Source organism: Hypanus sabinus, chromosome 22 (genome assembly GCF_030144855.1).
Source record: "Hypanus sabinus isolate sHypSab1 chromosome 22, sHypSab1.hap1, whole genome shotgun sequence".
NCBI lineage: Eukaryota > Metazoa > Chordata > Chondrichthyes > Myliobatiformes > Dasyatidae > Hypanus > Hypanus sabinus.
The window spans coordinates 59,675,359-59,692,414 of NC_082727.1; the positions used below are offsets into that span (position 1 = coordinate 59,675,359).

At 40.2% G+C, this 17,056-nt stretch overlaps 1 protein-coding gene across 1 annotated transcript in view; it reads left to right on the plus strand.

The window, feature by feature from the left end:
- LOC132379794 (hyaluronan-binding protein 2-like) overlaps positions 1-17,056 on the plus strand; it is a 56,130-nt gene that overhangs the window by 3,795 nt on the left and 35,279 nt on the right. The window contains exons 4-5 of the mRNA XM_059948077.1: positions 2,729-2,836; positions 15,212-15,328. Of these exons, the coding sequence (XP_059804060.1) occupies positions 2,729-2,836; positions 15,212-15,328 (225 nt within the window). The remainder of the gene's footprint in view (positions 1-2,728; positions 2,837-15,211; positions 15,329-17,056) is intronic.

Genomic DNA, 17,056 nt, shown 5'->3' on the forward strand with positions numbered 1-17,056 from the left:
GGGAGGGCACCCAGGGTACATCCTCCCATGCTTGGGCTCCCATGTGATGACTAGGCTAGCAGGTAGCTCAGGGTGGCATAAGCAGTGCCCCACTAATTGCAGTCTTCTCACCTCGATTTTAGTAGTGAGCATCAGTAGGTCAACATAGAGTTCAACGTTTGTCATGTGCTGTTGCCAACTCACGTCAAGAGCCATCCGGAGCATTCGTGTATAGCAACCATCCAGTGACATTTGCATGGTCTTGTTGAGTGTCCATGTCTCGCATCTGTACATGTCAATGGACTCTATGACTGCTATGAAGATCCTCTTTTTGAGCTCTCTGGTCAGGTTCAACCTCCAGATTTCCTTCATGTCATTCATAGCCCTCCACGCCAACGCCTTCTGTATCTTTATGTCCTTCTGCGAACTCATCATTCTTGATCCGGGGTACTTGTAGTCTAAGACTTTCTTAATGGTATCATTACCATTATCAAAGAATGATACCATTAACCAAATACAGGGAAAACAAACTGTACAAGTTTGATGGTATTATTTGAGTTCTTTCTTCAACACAACCCTGTGCCAAGTTTTGGATCTTGCCGCACCAGGGTCTGTTGTGTATATTGGTTTGGGAGATGCTGATCATCATTCAGAGCATCTTAAGCAAGTGTGTGGTGACTTACAAATGTGAAAAGTTTTCTCTGGTTTATTAAATATCACTTTAAGGGGGGGGGCAGAAAAAAGGAAATTATGGGCCAGTTAGCCTGACTTCAGTAGTTGTACGCTGTTGGAGTCCTGGGCTCAGGGTACTTGGAGGCACATGACAATATAGGCCAAAGTCATTAGGATTTTCTAAAGGAGAAATCTTGCTGACAAATCTGTTGGAATTCTTTGAGGAATTAACAGGCAGGATGGACAAAGGAGAGTCAGTGGATGTTTTTTACTTGGATTTTCAGAAGGCCTTTCATAAGGTGCCACACATGAGGCTGCCTAACAAGATAAGATTCCATAGTATTACAGGAAAGATACTAGTATGGATAGAAGATTGGCTAACTGTCAGGAGGCAAAGAGTGAGAATAAAGGGAGCACCACATCTTTTCATGTTATATGTCAATGATTTGCATGACTGAATTGGTGGCTTTGTGGCCAAGTTTGTGGATGATACAAAGATAGGTGGAGGGGCAGGTAGTGTTGAGGAAGCAGAAGGACGTAGACAGCTTGGAAAAATAGCCAAAGAAGTGACAGATGGAACAAAATGTAGGGAAGTGCATGTTCATGCACTTTGGCAGAAAGAATAAAGACATCAACTATTTTCTGATAGTTGAAAATAGGAGAGACAACTAAAAAAATCAGAGGTGCAGGGGGACTTAGAAATCCTTGTGCCGGATTCCCTAAAGGTTAACTTGCAGGTTGTGTTGATGGTAAGAAGGCAAATGCAATGTTAGCATTTATTTCAAGAGGACTAGAAAACAAAAACAAAGATGTAGTGCAAAAGCTTTATAAGGCATTGGTCAGACTGCAGTTAGAATATTGTGAGTTTTGGGCCCCTTATCTAAGAAGTGATGTGTCTGCATTGGAGAGGAGCCTGAGGAGGTTCACGAGAATGATTCCAGGAATAAAAGCTTTAACATATGAGGAGCGTTTGATGGCTCTGCGCCTGTACTCGCTGGAATTTAGAAGAATGAGGGGAGAGCTCATTGCAATCTATTGAATATTGATGTGGAGAGGTTGTTTCCTATAGTGGGAAGTCTATGATCAGAGAGCACAGCTTCAGAATTGAGGGACATCCATTTAGAACTGAGATGAGGAAAAATTCATTGCCACAGACAAGTCAAATCAGTGGGTATATTCAAGCTGGAGGTTGATAGATTCTTGATTAATCAGGGTGTGAAAGATTACAGGGAGATGGCAGGAGAATGGGGGTGAGAGGGATAATAAACAGCCATGAAAAAATAGTGAGGCAAACTCAATGAGCTGAATGGCCTAATTGTGCTCCTGTATCTTATGGTCTTATATTTGGAATCTATCTCCAGAGCACAGGAACTTCAGATCCCTCACAGGGAGGAGATGGAACATTCCTTGGACTTCTTTCGAATGGAGCTTAGCACTGGTGAAATACTGGAGAGGCTTTAGATAATGCTCAATGACTCAAGCAGACTCCCAAAGCCGATCAGGACTTCAGTTAGGGCTAACTAAAGGAGCATTGCTCATGCTCTCAGGACATTTCAGATCTGCTAAAGACTGAAAGACTACACCTGTATGTTCAATCAATTGCAAAATGCCACTTGCATGAAAACATAGCGTAGCCATTTCCTTCCCAGAGCCGTCTGATTTCTGAATGAACAGCAAACACATGAACTCTACCTCATTACTTCTAATCTTTGCTTTTCATTTTTATGAAATGTTTATTTCATTTAATGGTTTTTATATACATACATTCTGTTTTTGCACTACTTGTCTTAATTTAACTATTTAATATACATATTACTGCAATTCAGTTTTTGTTTATTTATCATGTATTGCATCGTATTGCTGCCACAAAGTTAACACGACATATGCCAGTAATATTAAATCTGATTCTGATTCTGATTTCTGAATCAAAGGTTTATACAAGTGACTGGATATGGATTCAATTACTCAAATACTATCTTATCACATGTTAACATATTGTACATATGCTGGTCTTTAGTATAAGTTAAACCAAGCAAAGTGGATAGAGCAGTAACATTTTTATTTATATATTTTCTAGATCCTTGTTCAACCAGTCCTTGTGAAAATGAAGGCACCTGTGAAACAATTGGCTCACAATTCACATGTCACTGCCATCCCCTCTATACAGGAAAGACATGTCAGATAGGTAATGGCTTTTCTAAACATAAGATTTGTTTGCAATTTTCTTCCCCATTTGTCAATTTTTTAAGTAAGCAAGTTAAATTTATTATCAAAGCACATGTATGTTAACATATTCAATGTTAAAATTTATTTCCTTGCAGGCATTTACAGAAAAAAATGAAATACAATAGAATTTATGAAAACTATACACAAAGACTGACAAGCAACCAATGTAATAAAGACAAATTGTGTACATAAAAATGTAACACTGAGAGCATGTCTTTGAAAATGAGTCTTTAAGTTGTATAATCAGTTCAGAGTTGTGGTGAGTGAAGTTTCCCATGCTGGTACAAGAGCCTGATGGCTATAAGGTAGTAACTTCTTCTGTACCTAGTTGCGTGAGTTCTCATGTGCCATTTAAAATTAAATGCATTAATGATCACAACACATTTTATACAAGTTATTTAAAAACAATGAAGTATCATTTAAGTAAGGAATCAGCCATCTACTAGCTCAAACGCTTGCTCATCCCCTAGTTTTTATTAAATCCTAGCTCATGCACCATTCTGTCTATACTCTTTCTACCTTACATTCTACTTCAGTGAACTTGTCTTTGCTTCTGTTTTCTGAGTACAAGGTCGTTGAGTATCAATTGTAAATCTAAGCAATCATTAATAAATAGCACACATTCTGCATGCAATATCTACAGTGAATAAAATTTAAGGAAATTTAAAATGAATTCTGAAAATTAAGTGCCATTTAAGAGACTCTTAGACACAATGAATACAGGGGAATGGAAGATTGTGGATTATATACCGGCTGCAAGTATTTATTTTAATTGGCCTTGTGTTTGGATCAAATATCACAGGCCAGAGGATTTGTCCCGTACTGTACTACAGTCTACGTTCCTCTCACGTTATTGTAATATTTGCAACCTTTCTCAGTACTTAATTAGATTGTGTATATATCATGACTCAACACTTCATGCTTTAAAGGTGTCTTTATTTTTCATTCTCGCTTCCAAGCCTCCGTCACATCACATGTTGTTCTGTCCCAGACTGAAGACATCATCACCATACCTGACAAGTGTTAACTTACATTAACTGACCTTACCCTTTCAATACATGACATCTCTCCTTTCCTGAGAAATCAACTTCAATGTTTTAGGCCACATGCAACTCACTGATTTAACTATTTCAATTCAACATATATTCTCTGATAGGCATGAGTATAACCAACACATTTTCTGTTTTAACTTAATGATAACTCCATTTTCAACTTACAACAGTTCTCATTGTTCAAAACCCACAATTTAAAGCTCCACTTCAATCCAACATTGTTAAACTTCAGAAGTTGTTGTCTAACCCTTTAAGGTCTCTCTACCAGTTTCTCTTGCTTTCAATGTCTGGTTACGGTTTTTGTTCACTGTGAATCTGAGCTTGTCCGTAACTGTCCATCACATTGTCCTTCTGTCCTGGTACCTCATTGTCAAATCCTTGAATTTCCTCTTGTCGAAAGTCTCTCTTCTGTTGAACTTCTTTATGTGTGGTGTTCCTTGCATGCTGCAAGGAGATTCAAATACCACTTTGTTTATTTATTTATTGACTCACTTGAGTGATTCAAATTCCACTCCTGATGAAGGGTTTCAGCCCGAAACATCATCACTACCTCCTCCCATAGATGCTGTCTGGCCTGCTGAGTTCTGCCAGCAATTTGTGTTTTTATTTTTTTTAACCACTTGATTTCTTGTTTTCCTTACCACTCTGTGTGGTGTTGTGTTGAAATGTGTGGCGAATTTGTCCACTTTTTCTTGCCGGATAAGCACAGTGTCCCCAACTTTTACAGTAGACCTTTGTGCTGCTCTGCGATCGTCTGCGTACAGCTTGTACTCTCCTTTTTGTTCTGTGTCCAGATCTCATACTTCCAGTTCTGCCGTGTCTACCTTCCTGATGTCTGATAACTTCCCCCTCATTTTGAGTTGTAGAGAAGTTCGGCAGGACTTTTCCCTGCAGTGGCATATTCCACACATCTGTACACAGTCACATACTTTCTCAATTCACATTTCCAGTCAAATCCTTCTGCTTGAAAAATCCTAATCCCTTACATCGGTGATGCACTTCAGTATTTGCCTGAGCCCACTTTGGCATTATTTTCAGGTGTTTGATTCCATTACTCCCACAATATTCTTTGGACTGTTCAGATCGGAATTGAGGTTCATTATTAGATTTGATAGATACAGGCTGCCCATGTCTACTGGAAATTTTCTACAAACTGTCATCGACTCTCTCTGCATTTGTAGACTACTACTAGAACAGAATGGTTTGTTGGTAATGGTCCAAGCAAATCAACAGCTACCTCTTGCCAAGGATCACTTGGTAACGGTGTCAGCTTTAGTGGTTCTGGAGGGTCGGGTCTGGATACAGTTTGACTGTCTTAACAAGTTTTGCAGTATTTCTCAGCTGCTCTATCCATACCAGACCATCAAACCTTAGTTCTGAGATGCTGTTTTGTACCAGCTAGCCCCAACTCTCAGAAAATCTATACAGTTCTGTGCAAATTCTTACACACATATACATATAGTTAGTGTGCCTTGATATAGTACTATATTTGACAACACTGAGCGGAGAGCAAGTTTGTAAATCTGGCAGGAACCAAGGATGTTGGGAATGGCAAGGATGCCGCAGGAGGTGTGTGGGATAGATGGCAGAGAAGGAGTGCCAGGGGCAGGGGGTGGCAGACACCAGGATAGGTCGTTTGGTGTATTGGTCATTACAGAATGTCTCTCTGATGCTTCCTTCCTCCATCGCCTCTCCTTGCCCCCTTCCCACTCTCAGTCTACATTGGTGACCCATATTAAAATCAGGTTTATCATCACTCACATATGTCGTGAAAGCAGATGGGAAGATGGTGGAGATGATTATTAAGAATGTGGTTTTGGGGTACTTGGAGAAACATGATGAAATAGGGCGTAGTAGGCATGGTTTCATCAAGGAAAAATCTTGCCTGACAGATACGTTGAAATTCTTTGATGAAATAACAAGCAGGATAGACAAAGGAGAATCGATCAATGTTCTGTACTTGGATTTTCAGAAAGCCTTCGACAAGGTGCTACATATGAGGCTGCTTAACAAGCTATAAGCCCATGGTATTACTGGAAACATTCTAACATGGATAAAGCAGTGGCTGATTGGTAGAAGGCAAAGAGCAGGATTAAAGGAAGCCTTTTCTAGTTGGCTGCCGGTGACTAGTAGTGTTCCACAGGGGTCTGTGTTGGGACCATTTCTTTCTATGTTATATGTCGATGATTTGGAAGATGGAATTGACGACTTTGTTACAAAGTTTGCAGATGTTATGGAGATAGTTGGACAGGTAGTTCTGAGGAGTTAGAGAGGCTACAGAAGGACTTTGACAGATTAGGAGACTGGGAAAAGAAACAGCAAATGGAATACAATGTCAGGAAGTGTGTGGTCATGCTCTTTGGTGGAAGAAATGAAAGGGGTGAATGTTTTCTAATGCAGAAAACCGAAGCAGATTCCCTAAAGGTTATTATTGTGCAGGATTCCCTAAAGGTTAATTTGCAGGTTGAGTTGGTGGAGGAAGGCAAGTACATGTTAGCATTTATTTCATGAGACTAGAGTATAAATGCAAGGGTGTAATGTTGAGACTTAATAAACCAAGTGAGGCCTCACTTGGAGTATTGTGAGCAGTTCTGGGGCCCTTATCTTAGAAAGGATGTGATGACACTAGAGAAGCTTCAAAGGAGGTTCACGAAAATGATTCCAGAATTGAATGGCTACAAGCATATGAAGAGCATTTGATGACTCTGGGCCTGTATTCACTGGAATTCAGAAGAATGAGGGGTGACCTAATTGAAACTTATCAAATGGTGAAAAGCCTTGATAGAGAGGATGCAGAGAGGATGTTTCCTTTGGTGGCAATGTCTAAGACCAGAGGACACAGCCTCAGAATAGAGGGGTATCTTTTAGAATAGAGATGAGGAGGAATTTCTTTAGCCACAGAGTGGTGAATCTGTGGATTTGGTTGTCATTCATGGCTGTGGATACTTAAGGCAAAGCTTGATAGATTCTTGACTAGTCAGAATATGAAGGGATATGGTGGAAAGGCAAGAAATTGGAGTTGAGAGGAAAGATGGATCTGGCATGATCCATAGATCAGGCAGAGCAGATTCAATGTCCAAATGGCTTATTCTGCTCCTCTGTCTTTTGTGCTGAAAACTTTTGCACAGTAGTGTACATTCTGGGAAAAATGATGCAAACTCCAGACAAACAGCACCTGAGGTCAGGATCGAGCATGATGCAGACTGGATATAGTTAACACGATAATTAGTAAATTAGATAGACTGGAGAGACTGAGACTGGTCCTCATAAATGAAAGGATAATGGGAGACTCACAGAGTGGAACAGCTACATATACCTCTTACTTGTCCAGAAGTCACCGTAGGCACTTGGCCTGAGCAAATAGCTCTCCTGCTGATGAGTCTATTGCCAGAAAGTCAACAACTTAGCACGGTCACGAAGCAATCATTAATATGGCTTAAAAGTCTGTCATTACCTGGAATTGAAATATCCTACCTGATTCCCTATCTTTGCTACACGGTGTTAAAAGAGGAACTGGTTTTGCAGAATGCAATCATAGACTCATAGACTAGTACAGCCAAGTCTGATACAGGCCCTGTCATCAGCAATCCACTTAGCTGCACACACCTCACATTCTGATGCTCATTCCGTATATCCCTCTAATCATTTCCCTAGTCTCTTTCGGATTTGAAAACTGAACACAAGCACATTAACATCCGCCCCTTTTATAATTGATCCATGTGTTCTGGAAGACCATTTACATTATTTACTCTATCTAAATCTGTCCTCAGTTTAAACACCTCTACTGAATCTGCTTCTAAACTTCTCTGCTCTTCATTGGGGACAACCACCTTCAAAACTGAATATCACTATCCTCCTTAACGTTCAGAGAGAGACTTGCTAGGTTGCCAGAAGAAGCTACCGTATTCAGTTATACTGTCTTTTAGACCACAGGAAATCCATACATCAGATGGCACGGTAACTGATGCAAAGTGATTGACCTTAGTGTTTCAGATCAAATTGCGTTTTCAAGAATAAACCACATGGAGGTTGCAAGGGCCCCGCGATTCTGGTGGTGGTCTGTGAATTTTAATGAAAAACAAGCAGCTTCCCTACTTTTCCGGTCAAAGGATGTTAGAACTCCTAATGTACCCGAACTAAACCTGTACAAATCATATTGATTTGTTTATTACATGACATCAGTGAATGTGACAGCGTTTCTTGACTCTTGTAGTTTGAAGTAAAGACATGGTCTGCAGTAAATCTGCCCCACGTGACTTAAAAACAAATTTGTGAAACAAGGTTCAAGGTTACTGTATTTATTTAGTTTTCTACCTCATTCCCAGCTGGTTCACAGTAGTTGCTGCAGTCTATCAAGTTTGTTAGCATTTGCAGCACACGTGTGTTGCAATCAGTTCATTTGATCTGTGTATGTGCTTGATTTCAGCATATGGGCACCACAGTAGCATGGTGGTTATTTATTTATTTATTTATTTATTTATTTATATGTTTGTTGTTGAAATATAGTAGGCCCTTTCTGCCCTTTGATCCACACTGTACAACAACCCACCAATTTTAAACTAGCCTAATCATGGGATTATTCACCATGACCAATTAAACTACCACGCCTTTGGACTGTGGGAGAAGACCAGAGTATCAAAGGGAAACCCACACAGTCATGAGGAGAGTGTACAAACTCCTTACTGGCAGCGGCAGGAATAGTACGATGCTATTACAGCTCAGGGTGGCCTGGAGTTCAGAGTTCAATTCCCACACCGTTCTATGGAATAAGTCCTTCCCATGGAATGTGTGGGTTTGCTCCCAGTGTTCTGGTTTCCTCCCACAGACGAAAGACGTATCAGAATGGTGATCATTGTGAGGGTTAATCGGGCTTATCAGGGGTTACTGGGGTGGCATGCTCGAAGGGCTGGAAGGGCCTACAGTGTGCTGTATCACTAAATAAAATAAATAAAAATATATGTGCACATCAGAAGAATGAAGGTGGACCTTAAAAAGGTGCAATTATTTTTCATTTTGTTTTCAATTGGTATCATCAGAAGCTGTAGTTCAGTGCCAATGATCACTTCTATCCACCTCCTTTCTCCCCACGAGTTATCCCAAAAATACTAGAAGCCCTACCGCAGAACACATCTCTCACATTACCAGTTAGTGCTTGACCATTTTCTGCCCCAGATATTTTCGCAGACAGTTTACATCATATTCTGAATACTGACTGCTTTATGTTTCATATTCTCAAATGCAACAGCTCGACCCCTTCTCAATTTATTCTGTTCTGAGTTCTAATGTTCTGGAAGGAAAGAGATTATTTTCAGCATGGGTTTTACTCTGACCGAATTGGCAAAAGGGTAAAGCATCCATTCTACACAGTGAGACACGTAAATTTGTGCTCGGGTAAATTTGATTTAACATTGTTTATCCTGGTCCTTTTCATATTTCATCCTGTCAATCATTTCAGGATTACACTTTAGATCAATGGCAGAACGTTCTTAAGATGACAATAGGTTATGTACTCCACATTTCTGATTCTCTTTGTAGATGATCTGTATAACATAAAATTCTGTTTGATGGAAAATAACATGCTTGCCTGAATTATATTTTTGGAAATGTTTCTGCCATTTGAAAATAATTAGAAATATTAAGAAATAATCTAAACAATATTTACTTAATCTTAAAATGTCAAATGTAACCCAAACCTTCAGGCTTGTCAGGTGTAGGTTGAACTGAATGCAGTGGAATGCACTTTGAACCTGGAGCAGGGCAGTTGGACCTTGAATGAATGACATATAGGAACTGTAGTGTTCAATTTAAATTCATGTAAAAGCACCATTGCAGTGTCGCAAAACTGAGCAATAAACGTGCATTTATAAAGCAACACACACACACACACACACACACACACACACACACCAAGTCAGGCAGTACCTATGGAAATAAATAAACAGTCCATGTTTTGGACCAAGACCCTTCAGCACTGGACAGGAAGGGGGAAGATGCCAGAATAAAAAGGTAGGGAAGTTTAATGGTTCAGTTTGGGAAGTTTAAATGGTTCAGCATAAACTAGATGTATTGAATGGCCTGTTTCTGTCTGTACTTTTCTATGACTATGACAATAAGCTGTCAAAAGTAGCTTTTTCTAATAATTTCATAATAAATGAAAGATTAATATTAATCAGTGCCACAAGGACAACATACAGCAAAATTAAGAAAACAGTAGTTATTAACTTTTTTATGAAGGCTGGAGAGGCAGTATATAATCTCTACTGTTATTTGTCCTGGGAACAGCATTAGTGTAGAACTGGAGTCAGATGCAGAACAGAGAAGTTAGGGGAGATGAGTCATCATCTCTGAAGGACATTGTAAGCAGATGAGCTTTTAAAATTATTTCAAAATCTGAATGAGTGCACTATCTTTGTTTTCAATTCTGGTCAATCTGAAAAAAAATGTTAAATAGTATTAAGCGAAGAGATTTTCATGGTGATAGGTTATTAGAGAGTTTACATTTTTTATGTTACCCTGCTGGAAAGAGGTATTAGTTTTGCATCAATTGACACTGAAGTAATGAATACCATAGTTTGAAGTTAAGACATGCTAGGGAGAAATTTATCCTTGCTTGCCAGTGTCAAATACATATAATATTGTCCTCTGATTGTAGTCACCCTGTACATTCCATTAACTTCAAAGCCAATGAAGATCAAAGATGATTTTTCTTCTGCCCCACTAAATTCAGTAATGTAGTTAGGAAGAAAAGTGTAAGAGTAGAAAGTCAGTGATTACTGTTTAAGGAAACAAAAAGCAAAGTTCAAAACCAATGTAGAAAAATAGTTTAATTAAAAAAAAAATGTCCTTGAATTTTAGCACCAGCCCCTTCCTTTTGTGTTATACCATAACTACAACAAAATGAGTTTCAATGTAGACTTGAAAGCACATTGGCTTAGCAGCTCTCTTTGGGTTATTTGCACCACTCATGGATTCCCTGAATACCAGTGATCTCCTAAAATATTGTAGAATTCAGAAGTCTAATGAACATACATACATGCAGTATGTATATACTACCCACACTCTGTGGTCATTTTATTAAGAGCCTCCTGTACCTAATAAAGTGGCCACAGAGTATATGTTCATGGGTTTCTGCTGCTGTAGCCTGTCCACTTCAAGATTTCACGTGTTGTGTATTCAGTGATGCTCTGCTCACCACAATTATAATGTGTGGTTATTTAAGATACTGTCACTTTCCTGTCAGCTTGGACCAGTCTAGCTATTCTCCTCTGACCTCTCTCATCAACTATCACTCACTAAATGTTTTCTGCACCATTCTCGGTGAATTCTAGAACAGGGGTTCCAAACCCTTTTTTATGCCATGGACCAATACCATTAAGCATTAAGATTGGGAACCCCTGTTCTAGACAATGCTGTGCATAAAATCCCAGGAGATGATCAGTTTGTGAGATAAACAATCCTATCTAGCACCAACAATCATTCCACAGTCAAAGTTACTTAGATCACATTTCTTCCCCATTCTGATGTTTGGTCTGAACAACAACTGCACCTCTTGACCAGGTCTGCACACTTATATGCATTGAGATGCTGCCACAAATTTGCACTGATCAGATATTTGAACTAGTGAGGAATTGTATAGGTGGCCATTGAGTTTGTTGGGGAGTGGACTGACTTGCACTGCTGAGATACAATGAACTCAAATAAGCTTGTACGGTTTATTCAAGGAATACATCTGGAATATACCTTAGACTTTGTGGTGGCCTAGTGGACAGTTTGATGTCACAAACATTAAAGTGATGGTTTGCTCCCTTTTTAACCTTTTTTGTGCCATCGGCCACCACCATTAACCAAAGGGTCTATGGACCCCAAATTGGCAACCCCTGCTGTAAGGCGATGATACTCTTATTCTTCAATAACCTGTGGAGCCGCAGAGTAATCCATCACTTACAGAGGCATTAGTAAGGTGGTTACGACAGTTTTAATGGCCTTTTCTACACCATTGGCACATCTTCTATGTTTTAGCCAACATAGCAGATGCATTGACGTTTTGAATCTCAACCCATGATGATATTACCACATTTACTTTTAACTTTTCAATAATTTCTGCAGTCCGACATATATGGAATCTGCAGGTATCTTTGCTGGTCTTTACGATAACACTTGCATGACTTGTAATATTACCTTTGAAATGGGCATTTGATGTTTTCTTGAATGGGTTCCATGGTCTTGGTGTCATGGCCGCCTGCGGATGTGGCATCATTGCCGAGATCAGCATTTCTTACCCATCCCAAAGGACACAGAACGAATACCAGGAATGCAGTGTGATGTGTTTCACTGAAACATGGCTACATGAGCAGATCCCAGATTCCAACGCTACGGTGAATGGGTTTTCAAAGCTACAAGCAAACAGAGTTCATCTACAGTGCGGTAAGAGGAAGGGAGGTGGGCTTGCTATGCTTGTGAACAGCAGGTGGTGTAATCCCAGTCACATTTCTGTCTGGACATTGAACTACATGCTGTGAGTTTACATTCATAGTATCAGCTATACCCTATTGCTCGTTATCTACGTTGCAAGTTCCCGATGCTGTGTGACATCATACACGCTACCATCACAAGACTCCTGACTGAACACCCCAATGCAGTCATTGTAGTATCGGGGGACTTCAACTATCTTCCTTGCTCGACCTTGAAGGCCTTGAAGGACTGCTTTGGGGTAACTGACTGGAATATGAACCATATGGGGAGGACATTAACAGACTTCCCGATTGCATTACTGGCTACATCAGTGTGGACACTGTAATACCATCAAGGACTGTTGGCTATTTCCCTAACAACAAACCATGGCTCACCAGTGATCTAAAGGCTTTTATTCACCACAGTAGACATGGAGGAATTGAAACATGTGCAGAGGGAGCCAAAGGAGATGATCCAAGTGGCTAAAGATGAATACAGGAGAGAGCTGGAGAACAAGCCTGGGCAGAGTAGCACACGGGGGGGTGTGGTGCGGTGGAGAAGCCTAGCTGTAGAACCGCAGGATGGGCTAATGAGTTAAACCAATAGGTTTGACAATTCCCCCTTGTTCACACCTCCCTCAGGATAGGGTGCCGAGGCACCCTATGTTCCCTCAGCACCAGTGCCTCCCCTCGTCCCTCCTCCCGCCCTGCAGTTCAATGCGTGGACGTTCACAGTCTATGTCACCTCCTTGCCCTGCACCTACCATCCACACCTCCACATAGCAACTCAACTTCACTACTAAGCAGGTGGGAAGGGCTCTAAGGAAACTCAGACATGGCAAAGCTTTGGGACTGGATGGTGTGAACCCCGAGGTCCTGACGGAGTGTACTGAGCAGCCGTGTGGAGTACTCCAGTACATTTTCAATCTGAGTCTCAGCCTGGAAAGGGTCCCAACTGTGTGGAAAACATCAGGTGTGGTCCAGTACCTGAGAAGGGCCAACTGAAAGTCCTGAATGACTACCGTCCAGTGGCCCTAACCTCGCACATCATGATGACCCTAAAGAGGCTGATCCAGGCTCACCTCTGACCCCTGGTTAGTTCAGCCCTCAATCCCCTGCAGTTTGCCTACCAGGAGTTGATGATGCTGTCACCTACCTGCTGAACAGAGCCTACTCCCATGTGGATAAGCAGGGCAGCACACTGAGGATCAACACAGGTGATGCCAACAGGCTCAATAAACTGATCAGAGAGGCTGGCTCTGTCATAGGAGTCAAACTAGACACACTGGGGGCTGTGGTAGAACAAAGGACCCTCTGGAAAATTCTGACAATTCTGGACAATGTTTCTCACCCTCTGCATGCCTCCTTGGCTGAACACTTTCAGTAATAGACTAAGACAACTGTGCTGCTCCAAAGGGTGCTATATGAGGTCATTCTTACCCTGAGCCTTATCCCGTCAGCCTATAGCTGGGAAAGTGATGCTAAACTGTTATTAACCTCTGTTTACCACATCCTGCTATCACGGACAGCCTGTGCAATACTACCGTCACTTTTTACCTTGACATTGTGAATGTGCACCCATCACTGTATAACATCACAGTAATTTTTGTGCTACCTCAACAGTGTGAACTTGTAAATCTTGAAATGCAATTTTAGCTTGTAAATCTTGTACATTTTATTTTAAGGTAACTGATTTTTAAATTTTTTCTTACTTCTCTTCTAATATATGTACACTTGTAGTGCTACTGTGATACTGTAATTTCTTTTAGGATCAATAAAGTATCTATCACCCTGTGAGGTGGGCATGTGGAGCCTACCCTACTGGGTAAGGAAAAGCAATATATTTCGAGGCTGGATGGTAAGTAACTTTGTTGTAACTTTACCACGATGATCTTCCCATGTTTCTCTTGGCTTTGCTATGCATGAACAAAGTCATGGATTTGGGTGTTGCTCACTTAGAACAGCTCGTTCTGTACATCGAGTGGTCTCGATGCATCAGGTATAGAGGGAGTGAATGGCTAGCTCGGGGTGCTAATCAGATGTGCTATTTTAACCTGGATCAAGTCTTCTTCTCCTTCAGTGGTGCTGAGTTTATCCAGACACATCAAGGGCATTCCTGAATTTAGTTTGTTGGAAGCAAAAGGTTTTACAGAGTAAGATGGTGAGGCATTTGTTGGGTAACTCCCAGATTCTCATTTACCATTGATTTTTATTTTTTCATGTATTTCTTATACAAAACTGTATTACAAAATATTAAAAAAGGTAACTGAATATTAATCTTAGTACATGCTTTTTAATTACATTCATAATGTAACATATTGTGTTTAAACTATTTTCCTTAAATACAGTGATGGCTGCTCTTTAAATATCATCATTTGGGTTACGAAGGAATTAGGACATTATAAGGGTGTGAAAGGTATCATATGAATGCAAGTTCTGTCTGGTTCATAAACCATTATTAACCAATATTAAAACATTCTAATTAATTCCATGCTTGTAGTTGGGATGTAACTTATTGTGGATATCTTAAGTCAACATCACATTCCAATTTACAGCAAGAGGAGGCGAGTGAGCAGGAGGTTGGACATGTTCTCAGTATTATTTGTTTATTTATATTTGCACAGTTTGCCTTTTTTTACACATTGATTCCCTGTCAGTCTTTGTGTGTAGTTTTCTTTTATTGATTCTGCTGTATTTCTTTGTGGTACTGCAAATGCCTGCAAGCAAATGAATCTCAGGATGGTATATAGTGGTCTATATGTATTTTAATAATAAATTAACTTTGAGCTTTGAACATGGAACTTTTATGAAAAGTTGTTCTCTATCTTACAGTGAACAATCCCTGTCAGAAGAGAACGTGCCTGCATGGAGAATGTGTCCTTACAGATACACCACCATATCACAAGTGCAAATGTGACTACCCTTACAAGCCTCCGAACTGCAAACAACGTACAGTAACCAGTTATATTTTTCCATATGATTAGTCTGTCTTTTCTCTCAGTGAACAGTTTCCTGTAAAATGTTGTCATGAAATCAGTCAAAACACAACTAATATGTGAAAGCAGCTGGTACAACTGATCGTGTTGGCTCCATGTTGGCAGATGTCTGCACAGCCCGCCAGCTGGCTTCCATGACAAAATCTGCTATTACTTTGAAGCACGGCAAAGCAGGATGAATAAAAAAGGCTTGCGAACGTATCAATGGGGCAAACAAATTGGAAAGGAACAATAAAGCAGTAATGGAGAAAGGGGGTGAAGGATTGATCCAACTGCATGTCAGTTAAAAAATTCAGGAGCCCTAAACAAAGACTAAAGGAAGCTAAAGACAGGTGTTAAAGAATTCATACTGGTTCTCCCAATAGAAAAGCTAGAGTTGAATTCATAGAGATAGTTGTTTGTGTCTGAATATGATGGGTAGGTTAACCAAAGTGATATAACACTCCATGAGATCTTAGACATATTTTTACAGTGATGTACTTTTACAAAGGTGGTAGTTTAAGGGCTAAGGAACAAAGATTCAACAGGCGTAGACCAGAAGAAAGTGTGGTGAGATATTGTTTTACACAGAGTATGGTTTACTCTGTGGAAACAGAGGATGCTTGAAGTCGAGTTAATCATTGCATTCACTGGACATCAGGTGGACATAAGGAATAGCAATTGGGCTCCTGGGCAGGACAGAAGGGAAGGAATTGAATAAATTGTTCTACAAGCAGGTGCTGTGTATTCAGCGGGCTGAAACAGGTGGGGGGGTTCTGAGCCACAAAAAGTGAGGACATTAACCGGAGTGAACAATCAAAGTAGCTAATCCCATTGCCATCAGGAACTATTGCTCCTGCTACTCATAAATAATCCACAATTAATCTTAAAACAATAGGATTATGTTTGCTGATGTCAGTACATCAAGGAATCAAAATGATGAAAAAAAATGGCAAACGAGGCACTTGTTAGAGAAGTGATATGAGTTGGACAGGGTGAGATTATGGCAACAGCTGTGCATGTGTCATTAGGCACCAAGAAGATCCAAGATGGCTTGACTGATTCAGAAGTTGAGAACACCTAAGCTCTCTGGTGACTCACTAGATATGGAATTGGCAAAGCGGCTATATTTAAGGATACTGTATTATTAACTGCTCATCCAGCTAGTCTGCTTCGTTAAAGGAATCAATAGGAAATGATTTGCAAGTTAAACATTGGTTTCTACATATTGGTTGCCAGAAAAAGGTAAAACCCCAGAACCGTAATAGATACAAAGGTCCTAAGCTCACTCCAAAATAGTTCATACGTAAAGTGTTGGTCTGTGGATGTGATCAGCTGGCTCTGATGTAGACTTGTTCCTTAGGCCAGTTCTGTGGAAAGCAGAGACAAATCAAAGGAGTGACAAGGGAGGGCTAGCAACTGAGGAGCCAGGAGATGCATGTTCCTTGTTGCTATTAATGTAAATATTCTTTGCAGAGCAAGTAAACAAGGTTTAGTGACAAATGGCTGATCTAATTCGGTTGGCATTATTACCACAAACCATTATATAATGTACTCCTGTTTAACGTATTTACAGACTTGCTTTATACCTTGACATTACTAGCTGGTAAATTAGTAGCCAACATTTAGTCAGACATGAAATTAGAAGTTTGCTCCAATATGTAAATCATGCATAGAATTTTTAAATGCTTGTTTTGAAGCA